The sequence below is a fragment of the Elgaria multicarinata genome, chromosome 2 (assembly GCF_023053635.1).
Source record: "Elgaria multicarinata webbii isolate HBS135686 ecotype San Diego chromosome 2, rElgMul1.1.pri, whole genome shotgun sequence".
NCBI lineage: Eukaryota > Metazoa > Chordata > Lepidosauria > Squamata > Anguidae > Elgaria > Elgaria multicarinata.
In genome coordinates, this window is record NC_086172.1 from 178,877,659 (window position 1) to 178,899,436 (window position 21,778).

The 21,778-nt window shown below is 48.0% G+C and overlaps 1 protein-coding gene across 1 annotated transcript in view; it reads right to left on the reverse strand.

Annotated features, from left to right (window-relative positions):
* NID2 (nidogen 2) overlaps positions 1-21,778 on the reverse strand; it is a 148,563-nt gene that overhangs the window by 81,483 nt on the left and 45,302 nt on the right. Inside the window, exons 10-16 of the mRNA XM_063118170.1 lie at positions 19,782-19,910; positions 14,591-14,734; positions 11,278-11,397; positions 9,215-9,439; positions 6,537-6,761; positions 4,604-4,828; positions 1,861-2,085 (exon numbers count right to left, since the gene is read on the reverse strand). Coding sequence (XP_062974240.1) covers positions 1,861-2,085; positions 4,604-4,828; positions 6,537-6,761; positions 9,215-9,439; positions 11,278-11,397; positions 14,591-14,734; positions 19,782-19,910 — 1,293 coding nt within the window. The remainder of the gene's footprint in view (positions 1-1,860; positions 2,086-4,603; positions 4,829-6,536; positions 6,762-9,214; positions 9,440-11,277; positions 11,398-14,590; positions 14,735-19,781; positions 19,911-21,778) is intronic.

Genomic DNA, 21,778 nt, shown 5'->3' on the forward strand with positions numbered 1-21,778 from the left:
CTGGTCGGTATAGAAATGTAATTAATAAATAAATAAATATTATACCAATAATGTGGGAACTAAAGCAACAACGACAACAGCTGATCATTGCCAATTATGGGAGGAAAAAATAAGCCCAAGGCAAGGGCGGAACCAAGGAATCTTCTTCAATAAGTCTCGTTATATACATTGTTTTAAAGCAGCCTTCCTCAACCTGGGGCGCTCCAGATGTGTTGGACTGCATCTCCCAGAATGCCCCGGCATTCTGGGAGTTGTAGTCCAACACATCTGGAGCGCCCCAGGTTGAGGAAGGCTGTTTTAAAGTTTTTCCATCTAGAGAGAAAAACCTATGGGGTTTTTCCTTCTTTTCGCACTCGTTGCCAATTATGGACAGTAGCTGTTATATCATGACATGTAAGGTTAATACCAACCACAGCCGTGTCTTCACAGCACTTTCAAGAGCTAGCAAATTCCAAGAACGGCCAAACACCCCCCTCTCTCCCACCCACAAAAAATGGCTCTTATGGATTCTCGGTTTCATAATATCAATAAAATGTTATAACAGCAACACCACCAAAAACAGCAACCATGAGGTGGGTTTCCACTGGCTTTTATGAACATTAGTTTGTATAATGATTGGCTCCGTGATATTGTTAGGTTACTAACAATAGGTTACTAACAGGTTACTAACAGGGACTGGCCGACGAGACCACATCACGCCAGTCCTTTTCCAGCTTCATTGGCTGCCAGTCCAGGTCCGGGCCCGATTCAAAGTGCTGGTATTAACATTTAAAACCCTAAACGGCTTGGGGCCTGGCTATCTGAAGGAACGCCTCCTCCCATATGTACCTGCCCAGACCCTAAGGTCATCCTCAGGGGTCCTTCTCCGCGAGCCCCTGCCAAAGGAGGTGAGGCAGGGGGCTACCAGGAGGAGCAGGGCCTTCTCTGCTGTGGCACCCCGGCTGTGGAATGAGCTCCCTAAGGAGGTTCACTTGGCACCTACATTATATGCTTTCAGACGCCAGGTGAAGACCTTTTTATTCTCCCAGCATTTTAACAGTCTATCAATAAATTTAAACTTGGTGTTTTAAATTCGTAATTTTGCATTGCTGCTGTTTTTCTCTGGTTGAGCTTTTATATTGTATTTTATATTATGGTTTTATACTTTGAATGTTTTTAATTTTTGTGAAACGCCCAGAGAGCTCCGGCTATTGGGCGGTATAGAAATGTAATAAATAAATAAATAAATAAAAATTGTAGCGTACTCGTATTTGTCACCGGAGCCGGTGTTTTTTCATGCCAAAACGTTTCCCATTTCAAAATCTCTTTATCGTTACTATTTTAAATCTACAAATTTATAATCTGGATGCGCCATCGCTGGCCCTTCGTTTCGTTTTGGCGTATAACAACAGTTAAGCTAAATAATGAAATGATGGTGATGTTTTCATAGCACTTTCTTTGCATAGTTTTGATAGCAAAGATCCATCACACGTGCAGAGTGTGATGCGCACAATCGCAGCAAGGCCACCCACAAAGCCCGGGAGGAAGACTGGGCGGAAAGCTTAACGCAGACCGAACTGAGACGCAAACTTCAAAGAGGGCCGAGCCATTTCGTTCTCCCCTTCCTACCTCACACTGCAGCCGTCCCTCCAGATGTGTTGGACTGCAGCTCTCGTTCCTGGGAATGATGGGAGTTGTATTTCAACAAATCTGGAGGGTATCCAGCTGAGGAAAGCTATCGCAAGAGAAGCCAACATCCCCTCTGGGCTGATCTTCAGCACCACTGGGCTCCTACCAACGTCCCCTCAGAGGACGGCGCCAGCTTTGCCTTCCCTGAGCTGTGATGAGAGCAAGAGCGAGGAGGAAGGTGGGGCCACTCACCTGAGGCCCCGCAGCGAGGCAGGGGAGCGCTGGGCGGCACCCGGCTCCCGCCAATCTCCTGGCCCTCCCCGTCAACACACCAGCAGTAGCCCGTGCTGCCGTGGCACTGCAGCGGCTTGTAGTTCCCCTGGTCGTCGCACTCGGGGATATGGCGGCCTCCAGGGAGGCCCGGCTGGCCCGAATGCCGTCGCTCGTCTTCACAGCGGGTCAGGCTCGGCACGGTCCCTGCCGGACAGAAAAAAGAGGGGAGGTTGGGTCCAAGATCTCACAGCGGGCGTTCTAAGACGGGTTTTAAGGTGAGGGACTACAACTCCCATCATCCCTAGACAGCATGCCCATTGGCTAGGCTGCCTGGGAACGATGGCAGTTGCAATCTGAGAGAATGCTCCTCCCAGAGTCCAGCAACCGTCACGAGACTGGTAAAGGAGGCAAAGGTGACCAGTTGAGCTCAATGCCAAGACAAGCTGTGCTGTGCCTGCTAGGGAGGGTGGTGGTGGTGGGGCTGCCTGCAGGGTCCAGAGGCTGCAATAGTAAGTGCGGAGGCCGTAGTCATCAGTCAGACTTCAGAATATCCGTAACGCGTGAGCTGCACCGTCGTCACCATCAACAACGAAAGCTGTTCGCTGCCCACTGTGAACGTTACGTTATAGATGTTGTATTTCAGCACTGTCCTTTTTATTCTCCCAGCATTTTAACAGTCTATACATAAATTTTAACTTGGTGTTTTAAATTCGTAATTTTGCATTGCTGCTGATTTTATCTGGTTGAGCTTTTATATTGTATTTTATAGTATGGTTTTATACTGTTGTTTTATACTTTGAATGTTTTTAATTTTTGTGAACCGCCCAGAGAGCTCCGGCTCTTGGGCGGTATAGAAATGTAATTAATAAATAAATAAATATTATACCAATAATGTGGGAACTAAAGCAACAACGACAACAGCTGATCATTGCCAATTATGGGAGGAAAAAATAAGCCCAAGGCAAGGGCAGAACCAAGGAATCTTCTTCAATAAGTCTCGTTATATACATTGTTTTAAAGCAGCCTTCCTCAACCTGGGGCGCTCCAGATGTGTTGGACTGCATCTCCCAGAATGCCCCAGCTGGCTGGGGCATTCTGGGAGTTGTAGTACAACACATTGAGCGCCCCAGGTTGAGGAAGGCTGTTTTAAAGTTTTTCCATCTAGAGAGAAAAACCTATGGGGTTTTTCCTTCTTTTCGCACTCGTTGCCAATTATGGACAGTAGCTGTTATATCATGACATGTAAGGTTAATACCAACCACAGCCGTGTCTTCACAGCACTTTCAAGAGCTAGCAAATTCCAAGAACGGCCAAACACCCCCCTCTCTCCCACCCACAAAAAATGGCTCTTATGGATTTTCGGTTTCATAATATCAATAAAATGTTATAACAGCAACACCACCAAAAACCGCAACCATGAGGTGGGTTTCCATTGGCTTTTATGAACATTAGTTTGTATAATGATTGGCTCCGTGATATTGTTAGGTTACAAACAATAGGTTACTAACAGGTTACTAACAGGGACTGGCCGACGAGACCACATCACGCCAGTCCTTTTCCAACTTCATTGGCTGCCAGTCCAGGTCCGGGCCCAATTCAAAGTGCTGGTATTGACATTTAAAGCCCTAAACGGCTTGGGGCCAGGCTATCTGAAGGAACGCCTCCTCCCGTATGTACCTGCCCGGACCCTAAGGTCATCCTCAGGGGTCCTTCTCCGCGAGCTCCTGCCAAAGGAGGTGAGGCAGGTGGCTACCAGGAGGAGGGCCTTCTCTGCTGTGGCACCCCGGCTGTGGAATGAGCTCCCTAAGGAGTTTCACTTGGCACCTACATTATATGCTTTCAGACGCCAGGTGAAGACCTTTTTATTTTCCCAGCGTTTTAACAGTCTATAAATAAATTTAAACTTGGTGTTTTAAATTCGTAATTTTGCATTGCTGCTGTTTTTCTCTGGTTGAGCGTTTATATTGTATTTTATATTATGGTTTTATACTTTGAATGTTTTTAATTTTTGTGAACCGCCCAGAGAGCTCCGGCTATTGGGCGGTATAGAAATGTAATAAATAAATAAATAAATAAAAAAATAAATAAATAAATATTGTAGTGTACTCGTATTTGTCACCGGAGCCGGTGTTTTTTCATGCCAAAACGTTTCCCATTTCAAAATCTCTTTATCGTTACTATTTTAAATCTACAAATTTATAATCTGGATGCGCCATCGCTGGCCCTTCGTTTCGTTTTGGCGTATAGCAACGGTTAAGCTAAATAATGAAATGATGGTGATGTTTTCATAGCACTTTCTTTGCATAGTTTTCATAGCAAAGATCCATCACACGTGCTGAGTGTGATGCGCACAATCGCAGCAAGGCCACCCACAAAGCCCGGGAGGAAGACTGGGCGGAAAGCTTAACGCAGACCGAACTGAGACGCAAACTTCAAAGAGGGCCGAGCCATTTCGTTCTCCCCTTCCTACCTCACACTGCAGCCGTCCCTCCAGATGTGTTGGACTGCAGCTCTCGTTCCTGGGAATGATGGGAGTTGTATTTCAACAAATCTGGAGGGTATCCAGCTGAGGAAAGCTATCGCAAGAGAAGCCAACATCCCCTCTGGGCTGATCTTCAGCACCACTGGGCTCCTACCGACATCCCCTCAGAGGACAGCGCCAGCCTTGCCTTCCCTGAGCTGTGATGAGAGCAAGAGCGAGGAGGAAGGTGGGGCCACTCACCTGAGGCCCCGCAGCGAGGCAGGGGAGCGCTGGGCGGCACCCGGCTCCCGCCAATCTCCTGGCCCTCCCCGTCAACACACCAGCAGTAGCCCGTGCTGCCGTGGCACTGCAGTGGCTTGTAGTTCCCCTGGTTGTCGCACTCGGGGATATGGCGGCCTCCAGGGAGGCCCAGCTGGTGCGAATGCTGTCGCTCATGTTCACAGCGGGTCAGGCTTGGCACGGTCCCTGCCGGACAGAAAAAAGAGGGGAGGTTGGGTCCAAGATCTCACAACAGGCGTTTCAAGATGGGTTTTAAGGTGAGGGACTACAACTCCCATCATCCCTAGACAACATGCCCATTGGCCAGGCTGCCTGGGAACGATGGCAGTTGCAATCTGAGAGAATGCTCCTCCCAGAGTCCAGCAACTGTCACGAGACCAGCAGAGGAGGCAAAGGTGACCAGCTGATCTCAGTGCCAAGACAAGATGTGCCGTGGCTGCTAGGGAGGGTGGTGACGGGGGCTGCCTGCAGGGCCCAGAGGCTGCAACAGTAAGTGTGAAGGCTGTAACCATCATGCAGATTTCAGAATACCCGTAATACATGAGCTAAATCCATAATCCACTTTAAACAAGTTGCTTGAAAATAACACTTCAGTTCTGGTAAAGAAAGGTCCCCCCTTCTCTTCTATTGCTAGTTATGATTTCAATCTTTGTTCTAAGTTGTTGTTTTTTCCTCCCATAAAAATTCATTAATCATACATTGCCATGAGTTCATTCCTGTTATTGTAGTAGGTATAGGAATATTTTAACAGAAAGTTTATTTTAGGAAATATGTTAATCTTTATTGCTGGTATTCTTCCTGAAAAAAATATAGTTTAAGATAATTCCATCTATCCTAATCCTCTTTTATTTTAGTTCCCAGTATATCATGAATAAGTTACAGGAAGCCAGATTCTGGCTGGACATCAGGAAAAACATCCTGACTGTTAGAGCAGAACGACAATGGAACCAGTGACCTAGGGAGGTTGTGGGCTCTCCCACACTAGAGACCTTCAAGAGGCAGCTGGACAACCATCTGTCAGGGATGCTTTAGGGTGGATTCCTGCATGGAGCACAGGGTTGGCCTTATAGGCCCCTTCCAACTCTACAATTCTATGATTCAGTACTTGTAAATGTTAAGTTGTGGAGGAAAACTCAATCCCCAAATATTTTGCTGAAATCTTGTTAATTTAAAATTTTGTCTTAATTTCCAGTATTATTAATTCCTGTTCTATAACTAAAAAGTCAACAACTCTGATTTAGTAATATTAATCCTACAGCCAGCTATTTTACAACATTCCTCTTCAATGTTAAAAATTCAATTAAAGTAATTTCCAGTTCTGTGTTGAAGAGGACAACATCATCTGCATAGGGACAGGCCTTAATTTCTTGATCTCCCATTCTTCACCCTTTTATCTTAGGCTTGTTCCATAATGCAGTAAAAATGGCTCTAAATATAAATTAAATAAATATGGGGACGAGGAGCATTCCTGCCAAGTTCCTCTTGACAACTGAAATTGTGGAGATAATAAATCATTAACTAATAAACTTGAATGTGAGGATCTAAAAGTACTATTAATTCAGCTCCTAAAATTTAACCCAAATCCATAATATTGTAAAGCCTAAAGTAAGTCGGACCACTCTATCCTGTCCAAAGCTTTCTCTTTGTATACATATGTTATTGTAGTCTTTTTTTCCCCAGTTTATATAATCTATCAAGTTAATTCAATTTTTAATAAATGTTTGCTGGTCAGTGTGAATTACTTGGGGAAGGAAGCAAACATAATTGCCCCTGGTTCCTGGGCGATCATCAGCACCTGTGAGCTTCTATTGACGTCCCCTCAGAGGATGGCCCAAGCCTTGCCTTGCCCAGTTGTGATGAGAGCAAGACCGAGGAGGAAGGTGGGGCCACTCACCTGAGGCCCCGCAGCGAGGCAGGGGAGCGCTGGGCGGCACCCGGCTCCCGCCAATCTCCTGGCCCTCCCCGTCAACACACCAGCAGTAGCCCGTGCTGCCGTGGCACTGCAGCGGCTTGTAGTTCCCCTGGTCGTCGCACTCGGGGATATGGCGGCCTCCAGGGAGGCCCGGCTGGCCCGAATGCCGTCGCTCGTGTTCACAGCGGGTCAGGCTCGGCACGGTCCCTGCCGGACAGAAAAAAGAGGGGAGGTTGGGTCCAAGATCTCACAGCGGGCGTTCTAAGACGGGTTTTAAGGTGAGGGGCTACAACTCCCATCATCCCTAGTTAGCATGCCCATTGGCCAGGCTGCCTGGGAATGATGGGTGTTGCAATCCCGCACTCCTAGAGGTTGAGGATGTCTGAGCTACAGAGAGGCGGGCACTGGAAAGAAGGCGGCTCCCAGAGTCCAGCAGCAGTCAAGAGACTGGAAAAGGAGGCAAAGGTGACCAGCTGAGCTCAGTGCCAAGTCTGTGCCGTCCCTGCTAGGGAGGGTGGTGGTGGGCTGCCTGTCGGGTCCAGAGGCTGCAGCAGGAAGTGCAAAGGCTGTAGCCATCATGCAGACTTCAGAATATCCATAATGCGTGGGCTATATCATCATCATCATCATCATCAACACCAACAACGAAAGCTGTTCATTGCCTATTACGAACGTTATGTTACAGATGTTGTATTTCATTATTGCAGTCTATTTTTCCAGTTTATATCACCTATCGAATTAATTCTATTTTTAATAAACGTTTGCTGGTCAGTGTGAATGACTTTGTGTATAACCAAATCTAGCCTACATCCTAAAACTTGAAGCAAAGATTTTATAATTACTGTTCATGAATGAAATAGAGTGGTTAGAAGTTCGTCAATATAGTTTTTTATCTGCTTTTGGTATAATCAACAATGTTTGCCTCATTCCAGGTATTTGGTATGTTTCCAATGTCTAAAATAGCATTCATTGCTTTTGTTAACGACTTCCTCCAGAAAAGTTCTTTAAAAATCAAAAGGAAATCCATCTAAATCCATCTAGAATTCAATTTAACTTTTTCACTTCCTCTTCTTGTATTGGTTTCTCCAACATTCTTTATTCTCTTCTGATAATTTATTTAGCATTGAAGAAATGACTGTTTTGGTCCTACTTTGGGTTTATGTGAAGAGTACAGATAGACAGTGTCACGTCTTACCCTACTGCCCGTTTTGGGAAAAGGGGTTTCAGGTAATCAATCAGAATCAGATTCAGAACTAGAAGACGCAGCGCCAGACACCAGCCAGACCATACCAGTGGGGGAGGAAGCTCCCACGGGAGATTCCTCAGCTGAGAATCAGCCCACTCCAGAGCTTATCTCCTCAAGGCCAAATCCTACACCCTCAGAGGGAAACGGGGGAGCTTACGGGGGTGAGCATTCTGAAACACTAACTGATGCTAGAATCCGCCGGAAGCTCAAACGCACAGCACATAAAGAGGCTGTGAGAAAGTCGGAGAGATTGCGCCAGAACCTACCACCGCACCAGGCCCTTTGAAGTACGGGCATTTGAGAAGTAACTTCTCTCTCTCTCTCTCTCTCTCTCTTCTTGAATGGACAATTGTCTAGCTTAGTTTGCATAGTAATTGCTTAGGGCGTTGTTACAAAGAGATAGACTCTACTCATAGCAAGCCTCATCATTTGCCTCCCAATGAAAGTACGAGGGCTTGAGGGGCAGCTGGGTTCAAGATAGAATCATAGAATCATAGAACAGCAGAGTTGGAAGAGGCCTACAAGGCCATCGAGTCCAACCCCCTGCTCAATGCAGGAATCCACCCTAAAGCATCCCTGAGAGGGCTGTCCAGCTGCCTCTTGAAGGCCTCTAGTGTGGGAGAGCCCACCACCTCCCTAGGTAACTGATTCCATTGTCGTACTGCTCTAACAGTCAGGAAGTTTTTCCTGATGTCCAGCTGGAATCTGGCTTCCTTTAACTTCAGCCTGTTATTCCGTGTCCTGCACTCTGGGAGGATCGAGAAGAGATCCTGGCCCTCCTCTGTGTGACAACCTTTTAAGTATTTGAAGAGTGCTCTCATGTCTCCCCTCAATCTTCTCTTCTCCAGGCTAAACATGCCCAGTTCTTTCAGTCTCTCTTCCTAGGGCTTTGTTTCCAGACCCCTGATCATCCTGGTTGCCCTCCTCTGAACACGCTCCAGCTTGTCTGCATCCTTCTTGAATTGTGGAGCCCAGAACTGGACGCAATAGTCTAGATGAGGCCTAACCAGGGCCGAATAGAGAGGAACCTCTCACAGCAGGAGTTTTAAGATGGTGCGGGGGGGGGGGGGCCTTGAGGGTTTGTAACCCAATAAAGGTTAACTTGCAACAATAACAAAAGCCCAGAAAGGAAGTCCAGTCGCTACACCAGCGTTACCCAACCTGCAATCCTCTCAAGGTGTTGGACTAAATATCCCAAGGTGCTGGACTACTGTCTGGGAATGATGGATGTTGCTCTCTGACACATCTGGAGGGCATTTTGGCTGGGGATGGAAGCAAACATAATTGCCCCTGGTTCCTGGGCGATCATCAGCACCTGTGAGCTGCTACTGACATCCCCTCAGAGGATGGCCCAAGCCTTGCCTTGCCCAGTTGTGATGAGAGCAAGACCAAGGAGGAAGGTGGGGCCACTCACCTGAGGCCCCGCAGCGAGGCAGGGGAGCGCTGGGCGGCACCCGGCTCCCGCCAATCTCCTGGCCCTCCCCGTCAACACACCAGCAGTAGCCCGTGCTGCCGTGGCACTGCAGCGGCTTGTAGTTCCCCTGGTCGTCGCACTCGGGGATATGGCGGCCTCCAGGGAGGCCCGGCTGGCCCGAATGCCGTCGCTCGTGTTCACAGCGGGTCAGGCTCGGCACAGTCCCTGCCGGACAGAAAAAAGAGGGGAGGTTGGGTCCAAGATCTCACAGTGTGCATTTTAAGAAGGGTTTAAGGTGAGGGACTACAACTCTCATCATCCCTAGACAGCATGCCCATTGGCCAGGCTGCCTGGGAATGATGGGCATTGCAATCTTGCACACCTAGAGGTGTTGAGGATGTCTGAGCTACAGAGAGGCGAGCCCTGGAGAGAAGAGTCCAGCAGCAGTCAAGAGACTGGAAAAGGCGGCAACGTTCACCAGCTGAGTTCAGTGCCAAGACAAGATGTGCCATGCCTGCTAGGGAGGGTGGTGGTGGGGCTGCCTGCTGAGTCCAGAGGCTGCAGCAGTAAGTGCAACAGGCTGTAGCCATCATGCAGATTTCAGAACATCCATCACCCGTGAGCTAAATCATCATCATCAACGTCAGCAACCACAGCAGCAATATAATTGTCTATTATGAATGTTATGTACATCAGCAATCCATAGATCTTTGGCAATGGGGTGGTATATAAATGTAATAAAGAATAATAAGTAATCTGGGGAGTGTGGGAAAGAATTCACCAAACTTTCATCAGCTCAGCGCCCCAGACTCTGGCTTGCTTCCCCGTGAGCTGGCCGGACTTTACGAGAAGAAGGGAGAAATGAAAAAAAGTTCCTGGAGTTCTGGAAAATTTGCACCTGGGCTTGCAACTGCAAACACGGATGTGTTTGGGCAAGAGGGATGTGTCAGGCCCCAAAAGGGGCGGATTTTCTAATGACGGATATCCCTACCTGTGGCCTGCGTGCAAAACACAAACGCCCTCTACCATTAGCCTATGGCTGGCAGCTGACATTTCCACATGGGTATTTCAGGGGCCTTCTCACCCTATCTGCTCAACATGGGCCCTGTTTAGCCCAGCTTGGAATCCAATGCACTGTGAGCTCAAGATGTCTCCTAATCTGGGCTCCACAATTCAAGAAGGACGCAGGCAAGCTGGAGCGTGTTCAGAGGAGGGCAACCAGGATGATCACGGGTCTGGAAACAAAGCCCTTAAACAGATTTTAAGAAGAAAAACCTCCCTGAGCAGTTGATCATTAGGAAGCTGAATATGAGCCAACAGTGCGATATGGCTGCAAGAAAGGCAAATGCTATTTTGGGCTGCATTAGTAGAAGTATAGCTTCCAAATCGCATGAGTTACTCGTTCCTCTCTACTCGGCCCTGGTTAGGCCTCATCTAGAGTATTGCGTCCAGTTCTGGGCTCCACAATTCAAGAAGGACGCAGACAAGCTGGAGCGTGTTCAGAGGAGGGCAACCAGGATGATCAGAGGTCTGGAAACAAAGCCCTGTGAAGAGACACTGAAAGAACTGGGCATGTTTAGCCCGGAGAAGAGAAGATGGAGGGGAGACATGATAGCACTCTTCAAATACTTGAAAGCTTGTCCCACAGAGGAGGGCCAGGATCTCTTCTCGATCCTCCCAGAGTGCTGGACACGGAATAATGGGCTCAAGTTAAAGGAAGTCAGATTCCAGCTGGACATCAGGAAAAACTTCCTGACTGTTAGAGCAGTACGACAATGGAACCAATTACCTAGGGAGGTTGTGGGCTCTCCCGCACTAGAGGCCTTCAAGAGGCAGCTGGACAAGCATCTGTCAGGGATGCTTTAGGGTGGATTCCTGCATTGAGCAGGGGGTTGGACTCGATGGCCTTGTAGGCCCCTTCCAACTCTGCTATTCTATGATTCTATGATTCTATCATCATGGGGGGCAGCGTATGCATGGGGGTGGGGTGAGAGTGCATTCCATTTCTGCCTTACCAGGGTGTGATTGCTATCAAGAGAAAGATCCGGCCTTTGAGCCCATACCTGGAGAGCAATGGAAGCCGTCGCCTTCATAGCCAGCCCAACAGCGACAGGCAAAAGAACCAGGGGAATTGTAGCAATCAGCAGCTCGGTGGCACCTCGCTTCTGCACATTCGTCCACATCTGTGAAGGAGTAAAGAAACACTGAGTTTTGTTTCAACACAGAAATAGCCCAAGACATTTTGGGACCCCAGGCAGAACATCCAAATGCGGTTAAAAAAAAATCAGCTTGAAATTTGGGGGCCTTGGGGGGGACCTCTCATTTATTTCCTTTACTGGCTGTTCCAATGTCCTTGTGACAGCGGCAACCCCCTGCGATTCCCAAAGTGCAAGCAAATTGCACTGCCCTCACTCTGATACTACACGATGGAGCATCATCCTGAAGTCAAATCAGAGCAAGGGCAAGGCCTCGTGAAGTCAAATCAGAGTGAGAGCAAGGCATCCTGAAGTCAAATCAGAGCAAGGGCAAGGCCTCGTGAAGTCAAATCAGAGCGAGGGCAAGGCATCCTGAAGTCAAATCAGAGCGAGGGCAAGGCATCCTGAAGTCAAATCAAAGCGAGGGCAAGGCATCCTGAAGTCAAATCAGAGTGAGGGCAAGGCATCCTGAAGTCAAATCAGAGTGAGGGCAAGGCATTCTGAAGTCAAATCAGAGGGAAAGGCATCTTGAAGTCAAATCAGAGTGAGGGCAAGGCATTCTGAAGTCAAATCAGAGAGAGCAAGGCATCCTGAAGTCAAATCAGAGCGAGGGCAAGGCATCCTGAAGTCAAATCAGAGCGAGGGCAAGGCATCCTGAAGTCAAATCAGAGCAAGGGCAAGGCATTCTGAAGTCAAATCAGAGAGAGGGCAAGGCATCCTGAAGTCAAATCAGAGTGAGGGCAAGGCATCAGGGAACTCTGAGGTGGAAAAAAGTGTCCACTAGCCAAGGCATTAGGAAGTGCTGTCACCAACAGCTCTAAGTTTGGCATTGAATTCGCCCCTTTCATTCCCCACACCAAAAAATAATCAAAATTATCTCCTCTCCCAAGTTCTCAGCCTAAGAATGGAGGGTTATTTCAGCCCAGGCTTATTAAAATGTTATATTAAAATGTTATATAAACTAACTTTACTTTATTTAAACTAACTTTGTGAACCGCCCAGAGAGCTTCGGCTATTGGGCGGTATAAAAATGTAATAAATAAATAAATAAATAAATAAATAACTTAGAACTAGGGTGCTATCCTGGCTAAGAGCCAGAGCTCCAAATCAGGAGCCAGAGTTCAAATCCCACCCCTGTCATGAATTCACATAAGAACATAAGAAGAGCCCTGATGCTGGATCAGACCGAGGGTCCATCTAGTCCAGCACTCTGTTCACACAGTGGCCAACCAGCCATCGGCCAGGGATGAACAAGCAGGACATGGTGCAACAGCACCCTCCCACCCATGTTCCCCAGCAACTGGTGCACACAGGCTTACTGCCTTGGATACTGGAGGTGGCACATAGCTATCAGGACTAGTAGCCATTGAGAGTCTTCTCCTCCAGGAACTTATCCAACCCCCTTTTAAAACCATCCAAATCGGTGGCCATCACTGCATCAGCACCATGTACATTGATGGTGCTATATAAATAAATAATAATAATAATAATCTTGTGGTAGTGAGTTCCATAATTTAACTATGTGCTGTGTGAAGGAGCCCTTCCTCTTATTTGTCCTGGATCTCCCACCCATCAGCTTCATGGGAGGACCCCACTGGGTTCTAGTATTTTGAGAGAGGGAGAGAAAGGTCTCCCTCTCCACATTCTCCACACCATGCATGATTTTGTACACCTCCATCACGTCTCCCCTCAGCCTCCTTTTCCCCAAGTTGAACAATCCCAGCTCTTGTAACCTTCCCTCGTAGGCGAGATGCTCAGAGCATCGGATCATTTGTCTGAGGAAGAGAGACGCATCCCTTCTTGGCAACTGGCATCAGGGACAAGAGGGGGGGAACTTTTCTTAAGCCCCTGTAGCTTTTAGAGCGGAGAAGCGCTAAGCTTTGCTCTGCCACGGCCAAGACTTCTTCGGCTCGAAAACGCGCCCTCCCCAGCGGAAGGCACGTTACGGGGGACGCGGACTCACAACGAAGCAACTACACTGCCCCACCAACACGATTGTTTCTTTGTTTTGACCAGGTGCCCTCCAGATGTTTGGGAACGCAAAACATGCTGGGAGGGGCCGTTGGGAACTGAAGTTCAAAACCATTTGGAGCGCACCGGTTTTGGGAAAGGCTGGCTTAATGGGGCTTTTAACTGATTAGTCAATTACATTTAAATCCAACTTTGCAAAGTCAAAGCTGCCTTCGGATCATCGCTTCAAGGTCCTTGATGTGGTTGGAGGGAGATGAACGACATATGGGTTTAAAGGAGAGGCGGGCCACTTGCGTTTTCGCCTGCAACGCCCATCATCCTTCACCATTGGATATGGCTGATGGGAGTTGTAGGCCAAAATATTTGGAAAGCAACGTTTTACCCACCCTGTGTTTAAAGCATGCCTCATCTAGATTTACAGGGGAAAGGTTTTGGTAGAAGACTCCCGCCACCATCGAAAGAGAAAAACCTAGCCCATGAAAACTTCGGCTATAACGAATTTGTTAGCCTTTAACGTGCCACGAGACTCTTTGTGGTTTCTTCTGCAACAGATTGACTGGGCTGCCACTGGAAAAAGGAGACAGCGGAGGCCGTTTGGATGCTGGCTGTGAAGGCTCTGCCTTCAGTGGAATGATCTGGGCGCTCCCTCGGAAATTCCCTCCCACCAGGGCCAGCCCTCCCATGAAGCAGGGTGAGGCAGCCCCCCCGCCCCTCTCCCAGGAGGGACCCCCACCCCCGCCATTACCCTGCCGCCTCCAGCGGAGGTTCTAGAGAGCCCCGCCAGCCACTCTCCCACTGGTGGGGCTCTCTAGGTGAGAGAGCGGCTGGCCAGGCCCTCTGAGCAGCCGAAGAGCTGCACGGCTGGAAGCAGCAGCCAAGGGAGTCCTGAAAGGTCTCACCCGGGTCTTCTGAGATCCAGGCAAGTGCTCTTGAGGGCTCTGCAGCCACGTCTTCCAGCCACGCGATGGAGGGCGAAGGGAAGGGCGGGGGCACGGGACAAGGGAAGGGAAGGGGCAAATTCCCAGGGACATTTTCTAAACAGCATGATTTTTCAAGCCACATATTTTCTAACTGTTCAAGGAAGTAACTCAATTTCCAAACGCTGTCGCCACGTGCTTTCTGCTCCCATTTCAACGCTTCCTCTGGGCGCCGTTGCGGGAACACAAGATGGATGAGAAAAGGGTCCGACGCTACCTCCGCTTCCGCTTACCTGTGCAGTCGTGCCCATTGCCAGCATAACCAGTAAGGCAGACGCAGCTGAAGGAGCCGCCCCCATGGTAGACGCAGCGCGCCCGATCCGCCGGAGCACAGGTGTGAGTGCCTTCTGCACAGGGATTGGGTGGGGAAGCAATGGCTGGAAAGGGTGAAAGAGGGAGGGGAGGTCAGGCCTTGCATGGCAACATTCATCTTCTCCCAGGGGGCGAAGATCTGCGAAGCCCCTACTTCAGAGCTAAAGCAGGAGCCTGAAATCCATTTTGAAGGCGCTCTCAGGGGCTGCATTCTAGTAGAGGGTGGGGCAAAGAGGGCGGAGCAAAAATATCAGGATATCTCTCTATATAAAAGCTAAAGGGGATGCCTGGTATGGAGGCTCTGAGCTATGACACGCTGGCGGCTCCAGGCTATGAGAAGAACTTTGTATGCTGGAGGTTCTGAACTATGAGAAGAACTTTGTATGCTGGAGGTTCTGAGCTATGAGAAGAACTTTGTATGCTGGAGGTTCTGAGCTATGAGAAGAACTTTGTATGCTGGAGGTTCTGAGCTATGAGAAGAACTTTGTATGCTGGAGGTTCTGAGCTATGAGAAGAATTTTGTATGTTGGAGGTTCTGAGCTATGAGAAGAACTTTGTGTTGCTAAGCAGCAACAGAATATATAAACACAGCTGGGAGCGAGGGAGGGAGTGTCTGTGAGTGGGGAGCTCAGAGTAGAGCCCGGGTGACATGCTGGTGCATGCAGAGGCCTCCAGTATGTTCCATGGGTTGGTGGGCTGGCGGTGGAGTCCAATGGACTCCTGGTCGGTCTTGTGACCGGCTTTTCCAGGTGCCTGCGGAAAAGCCGTAAAATATGATACTGAGCAATGAAGTACTAGCGTGCAGAGGGCCTGCACAAATCAAGCTAGTTTGAGCTTAAAGCGCTTCCTGCAAGTAAGTGTTACAAGGGGTGTTTCAATCTTTTACAATGTGGGGGAAACACACACAAAATGGGGAAACCACCAAATGATTGGCTATCAGGAGGAAAGAGGAAGGGGATGGGCCCATTTAGGGAAACCTGGAGGGCCCAACTGGGCCCTTAGGCAGGCCAGCCGGGCCCTGCAGGCCAGAAATTCAACATCCCTGGTCTGAACTCAATTGCACGTCCAAGAAGAATGTAGCCATTCTTTCCTTTGCATTTTTTAAAAAAATCCATAGCAGCTGGGGTGGGGGGAGACCTTGCCTAAGTGAAAAAAGGGACACGGGGCCAGGGGTTGCTTAACTCTTTACCCACCGGTAATTTTCCACCTTGAAATCACCCTCCCGCAACTGCTTTTTCATCCTGTGCTTGAATCTTCCCTGAACCTTTCCCTCCACAGGTGAAAAAGTGGCACGGCTGGGATGGCGTTGCATGAGGAAAGGGTCCTTCCCCAACTTGGCGCCCTCCAGATGCATTGGACTACAACTCTGACAATCCCCAACTATGCTGGCTGGGGTTTATGGAAGTTGTAGCCCAACATATCTGCAAGGCACCACACCCCATCCTGACAATAGGGCTGGCGTGCATTTAGACTGGATTTTAACTGGAAGGGAAAGCTGCTTCCAAGAAGGAATTCATCATGCACAGTTACAAGATGGGGGATACTTGGCTCAGCAATACTACAAACGAGAAGGATCTTGGAACTGTTGTAGATCACAAGCTGAATATGAGCCAACAGTGCGATATGGCTGCAAGAAAGGCAAATGCTATTTGGGGCTGCATTATTATTATTATTATTATTATTATTATTATTATTAATTTATATAGCACCATCAATGTACATGGTGCTGTACAGATTACACAGTAAATAGCAAGACCCTGCCGCATAGGCTTACAATCTAATAAAGTTGTAGTAAACAATAAGGAGGGAAAGAGAATGCAAACAGGCACAGGGAAGTGTGAGGTCCTGGTTCCTCTCTATTAAGCCCTGGTTAGGCCTCATCTAGAGTATTGTGTCCAGTTCTGGGCTCCACAATTCAAGAAGGACGCAGACAAACTGGAGCGTGTTCAGAGGAGGGCAACCAGGATGATCAGGGGTCTGGAAACAAAGCCCTATGAAGAGAGACTGAAAGAACTGGGCATGTTTAGCCTGGAGAAGAGAAGGTTCAGGGGAGACATGATAGCACTCTTCAAATACTTAAAAGGTTTTTACACAGAGGAGGGCCAAGATCTCTTCTCGATCCTCCCAGAGTGCAGGACACGGAATAACGGGCTCAAGTTAAAGGAAGCCAGATTCCAGCTGGACATCAGGAAAAACTTCCTGACTGTTAGAGCAGTACGACAATGGAATCAGTTACCTAGGGAGGTTGTGAGCTCTCCCACCCTAGAGGCCTTCAAGAGGCAGCTGGACAACCATCAGTCAGGGATGCTGTAGGGTGGATTCCTGCACTGAGCAGGGGGTTGGACTGGATGGCCTTGTAGGCCCCTTCCAACTCTGCTATTCTATGATTCTGATTCTATGCAGTACCCCAAAAGTACAGAAAACTGGCACTCGGTGCCGAATTCCGCAGTTGATTCGTTTCGTTAAAAGCAAGGTTTCTAGTCTTTTAGGCCTAAAAACATGAGGGTGATCCCTGATAAAATCTCAGAAACTGAGCAGCCGGCCAAGACTTCTCCAACCAGCCTTCTTCTTTTTTCCTGCCTGTCAATATTCTTACACACACACACACACACACACACACACACACACACACACACACACACACGCTTTTCTCTGCAATTCCTGCGGCTGCAAACAGAGAGTTAATTAATAACTTGCAGGGAAAAGCCCCAAGGCCAAACCTTGATGTAACTTTGAGGGAACCAGTAAATTTCCCACTGCTATCAGCAGAAGTCTGGGAAAAAGGAAAGGGCCAGAGATGGCAGTATTTGCTATGCCTCCTAAAGCTGTGATTCCTGAGTCTTTTTCTTTCCTTTTCTTCTTTTTCTTAAGCTTCACGTGGAGCCCAAGAAACAAGGACGATGCCTATGCCACGATTCTGCAAGGGCGCAGGAATCCCAAGGAATTCAACTTCCTCAGAACCTCAGCTCTCATTCGGGGAAAATACCAGCAAGGTGTTAGTCCTTATGATCTCTCTGAAGGCTCATGGTCAATATGTGCTAAAATGTGTGTCTGTGTGGGACCTAGAGGGGACAGAGCGGAATAAAATGTCCAGAGGTTCAAGGCAGGGCTTCAGTGCCCTGAACAACACTCTGCTAAATATTTTTCTTCCCCTCCCCATGACTAACAAAAAACAGAATTGGGCAAAATAGATTAAAACAGCAGAATGTTGAAAATTAAGATAAATTATGCAAAATCCACTCAATATGTATGCAAGTTATAGAATCTAGTTTTTCTTGATGAAGAGAAGCTGACATTGAGTGAAGTGCCTCAAAATGCACCGAAGCATTAAAACATCTTGGGGGAGAGGGGCTTGCACTTTTCCTCATTCCCTGCATGCAGAAATCTAGCATGTCTCCCTAGGATGCTAGTTTTCTATGTGCAGGGACTCGTCTGAACGTACGTGTTTTCCACAGGGTTGCATGTTAACCATGCAAGGTGACTCGTTAACCACTCTGAACATCCCAACACAAGCCATGGGTTTGAGAAAAATAAACTACACTGCTTTGTCAGCTAAGCCATCATGCAGAAAATGTGCTGTGTTTAGACAACACATTAACCCACCCTGCAGAAAACGCACTGTGTTCAGATGATACGGTAACCCATGGTGGGGTAGTGTGTTGTGTGAACGCAGCCAAAGACAGGGTTCACACAACACGCTAACCCATGATGGTCAATTTTCCAGAACAACCCAAGATGGGTTAGGGTGTTATTTGTGGGATGTTTCTCCCCCCCCACACACCCCAAAAGAAGCCACCTTGGGAACCCATGGTCTGCTATGGCACCCCGGCTGTGGAATGAGCTCCCTAAGAAGGTTCGCTTGGCACCTACATTATATGCCTTTAGACGCCAGGTGAAGACCTTTTTATTCTCCCAGCATTTTAACAGTCTATAAATAAATTTTAACTTGTTGTTTTAAATTTGTAATTTTGCATTGCTGCTGTTTTTATCTGGTTGAGCTTTTATATTGTATTTTATACTATGGTTTTATACTGTTGTTTTATAACTTTGAATGGTTTTAATTTTTGTGAACCGCCCAGAGAGTCCCGGCTATTGGGCGGTATAAAAATGTAATAAATAAATTAATAAATAAATAAGGGTTATATTACTTATGGTGGGTTAGTGTGTTGTCTGTCGCGCAGTGTGGGTTATGGAGATCGCCTACAGAGCTGCTTGGCAAAATTAGACAAAAATACTAGAACCTGGGGTCATCCCAAAAAGCTAATGGATGGGAGATCCAGGACAAATAAAAGGAAGTGCTTCGTCACACAGCGCATAGTTAAATTATGGAACTCACTACCAAAAGATGGAGTGATGGCCACCCATTTGGATGGCTTTTAAAACGGGGTTGGATAAATTCCTGGAGGGTAAGGCTATCGATGGCTACTAGCCCTGATGGTTGTGTGCTATCTCCGGTATCCGAGGCAGTGAGCCTTTGTGCACCAGTTGCTGGGGAACATGGGTGGGAGGGTGCTGTTGCACCATGTCCTGCTTGTTCATCCCTGGCCGACGGCTGGTTGGCCCCTGTGTGAATAGAGTGCTGGACTAGATGGACCCTTGGTCTGATCCAGCATCAGGACACTTCTGATGTTCTGATGTTCTTAAATGCTGTCGCCGCTCTGGTCCTCTCAAGCGACCTCTATTCCCGCCGCAAAGGAAGCTGGGATACCTGCCCGGCTGGGCAGGAGGACCACAGGAGGAGGAGGAGGAGGGGAGGTGAAATAAACTACTCTGTGTAGCTTGTTTACCTAATTGTCTGACCGTAGGTTGTTCGCTTAGCCACTGCCTGGCACAATTTGCCGCCCACCATGGGTTAGCGTGACGCATGAACCCAGCCAAAGTGTCTGCCCTGGTCCAAGGCAGTTCCCTAGTTTTCCCCGCTGCAGGTCTTGTCGGCTGAAAATGCCGTGACATTTTCTGCAGCCCCCGTGGGTCTTCCTCTGCCTTCGCCTTCTCTCACCGCCCTCGTCCGCTCAGCTGCCCACAACAACCCAGCCTTTGGCAAATGCCACCCACTTTCCTTGAACGTGCGTTTCTAGAGCAGGCCTTCCTCAAAAGGGACTGGCCTCTTACCTAGACAAGTCACCCGGTCAGCTGCGAGCTGGTATCCACTGGGGCACTCACATCTGTAGCTGCCCTGAGTATTGACGCACACCGACTCCTGGCTACATCTGCTGAGGCCTTCAGCACATTCGTTGATATCTAGGGGGGCAGAGGGGGGGGGAGTAAGATTAAGGGACAAATAAATGCTCCTGACAAGTCGCCAGGCTTGGAGGAGGAGGAGGAGGAAGAAGAGGAGCGGGAGCATTTTCATTCATATTCCAGGGAGTTCCAGCACATTTTGCATTTATCAGCTTTGCCACCGTTGCCTCTTCAGGCCCACTCCCTCTGGCTCGGTCCAGCCCTCTTCCAGCTATAAAAACACAATCCGCGCCAAACGCTTCCAGATGTTTTCGAGGGGGAGCAACGTTCCAAGGCTCAACTCCTTAAATGCGTTGAAAGTACACAAGTTCAGCACAAGCAGTAGGGTAAAAAAATTCCACCTTCTCACCCCCTGCCCCAACGCCCTGTAAATCACACTGTTCTGGACTCGAACATACCTCTGGGAGGTTCAACCACTTCCATTTGAACTGGACACACACACACACACACACACACACACACACTTGGGAATAGGATTCCCAAGTGTGTGTGTGTGTGTGTGTGTGTGTGTGTTAGGGCTAAGAAGCTGGCTGTCTCCTGCAGTCTCCAGTTAGCCATTGACTGCAATACAATCATGTCGCAGAACGTTCACAAATATTCTAACTACTGAGGGAGGCAGCGCAGAATTCAGATTAACTGTTTAAAACTCAGAATGTTAGCAATCAGCGCAGCTGCTGTGAGAGACGATGAAGGTCAGTTTGGGTCACAATACCTGATGGAACGCCTCTCCTGACATGAACCTACCCGTACACTGCGCTCAACATCCAAAGTCCTCCTCCAAGTGCCTGCTCCGAGGGAAGCTTGGAGGATGGCAACAAGGGAGAGGGCCTTTTCGGTGGTGGCCCCCCAATTATGGAATGATCTCCCCAATGAGGCGCCAACATTGTTATCTTTTCAGCACCTTTCTCTTCTCCCAGGCATTTAACAGCATTTAACAACATATGCTAAGTTTGTTTCTTTTTTAATAGACCCAAGAACTGTTGTTGTTTAAAATGGATACTGTATATTTATTTATTTATTTATTTATTACATTTTTATACCGCCCAATAGCCGAAGCTCTCTGGGCGGTTCACAAAAAAGTATACTGTTGTTTTTATATTTTTGATGGCTTTAAATTTTTGTATACTTTTAATGTTTACTGTTTTAAACTTTTGTAAACCGCCCAGAGAGCTTTGGCTATGGGGCGGTATATAAATTAAATAAATAAATAAATAAATAAATAAATAAATAAATAAATAAGTTCGGCTCATGGAGAAGCTGCATGAAGGCCTCACAGAAGAGGCTGTGTACTGCTGCACATGTGTGTGGGATGCACCAGACATGCAGCAACACACATTTCAAGTCACCTTCTGGAGTGTATTTCACACGAGGCTTCAAGGGACTTTGGCTTCAGTTGCTAACACATATGTAAAACATGTACTGGTCAGAATGCTCATTAGCATAAAGAATGCTCATTAGCATGAAAGAACTGGGCATGGTTAGCCTGGAGAAAAGAAGATTGAGGGGAGACTTGATAGCACTCTTCAGATACTTAAAAGGTTGTCCCACAGAGGAGGGCCAGGATCTCTTCTTGATCCTCCCAGAGTGCAGGACACGGAATAACGGGCTCAAGTTAAAGGAAGCCAGATTCCAGCTGGACATCAGGAAAAACTTCCTGACTGTTAGAGCAGTACGACAATAGAACCAGTTACCTATGGAGGTTGTGGGCTCTCCCACACTAGAGGCCTTCAAGAGGCAGCTGGACAACCCTCTGTCAGGGATGCTTTAGGGTGGATTCCTGCCTTGAGCAGGGGTTGGACTCGATGGTCTTGTAGGCCCCTTCCGACTCTGCTATTCTATGATTCTATGAAATGTCCTTCCTCCACAAG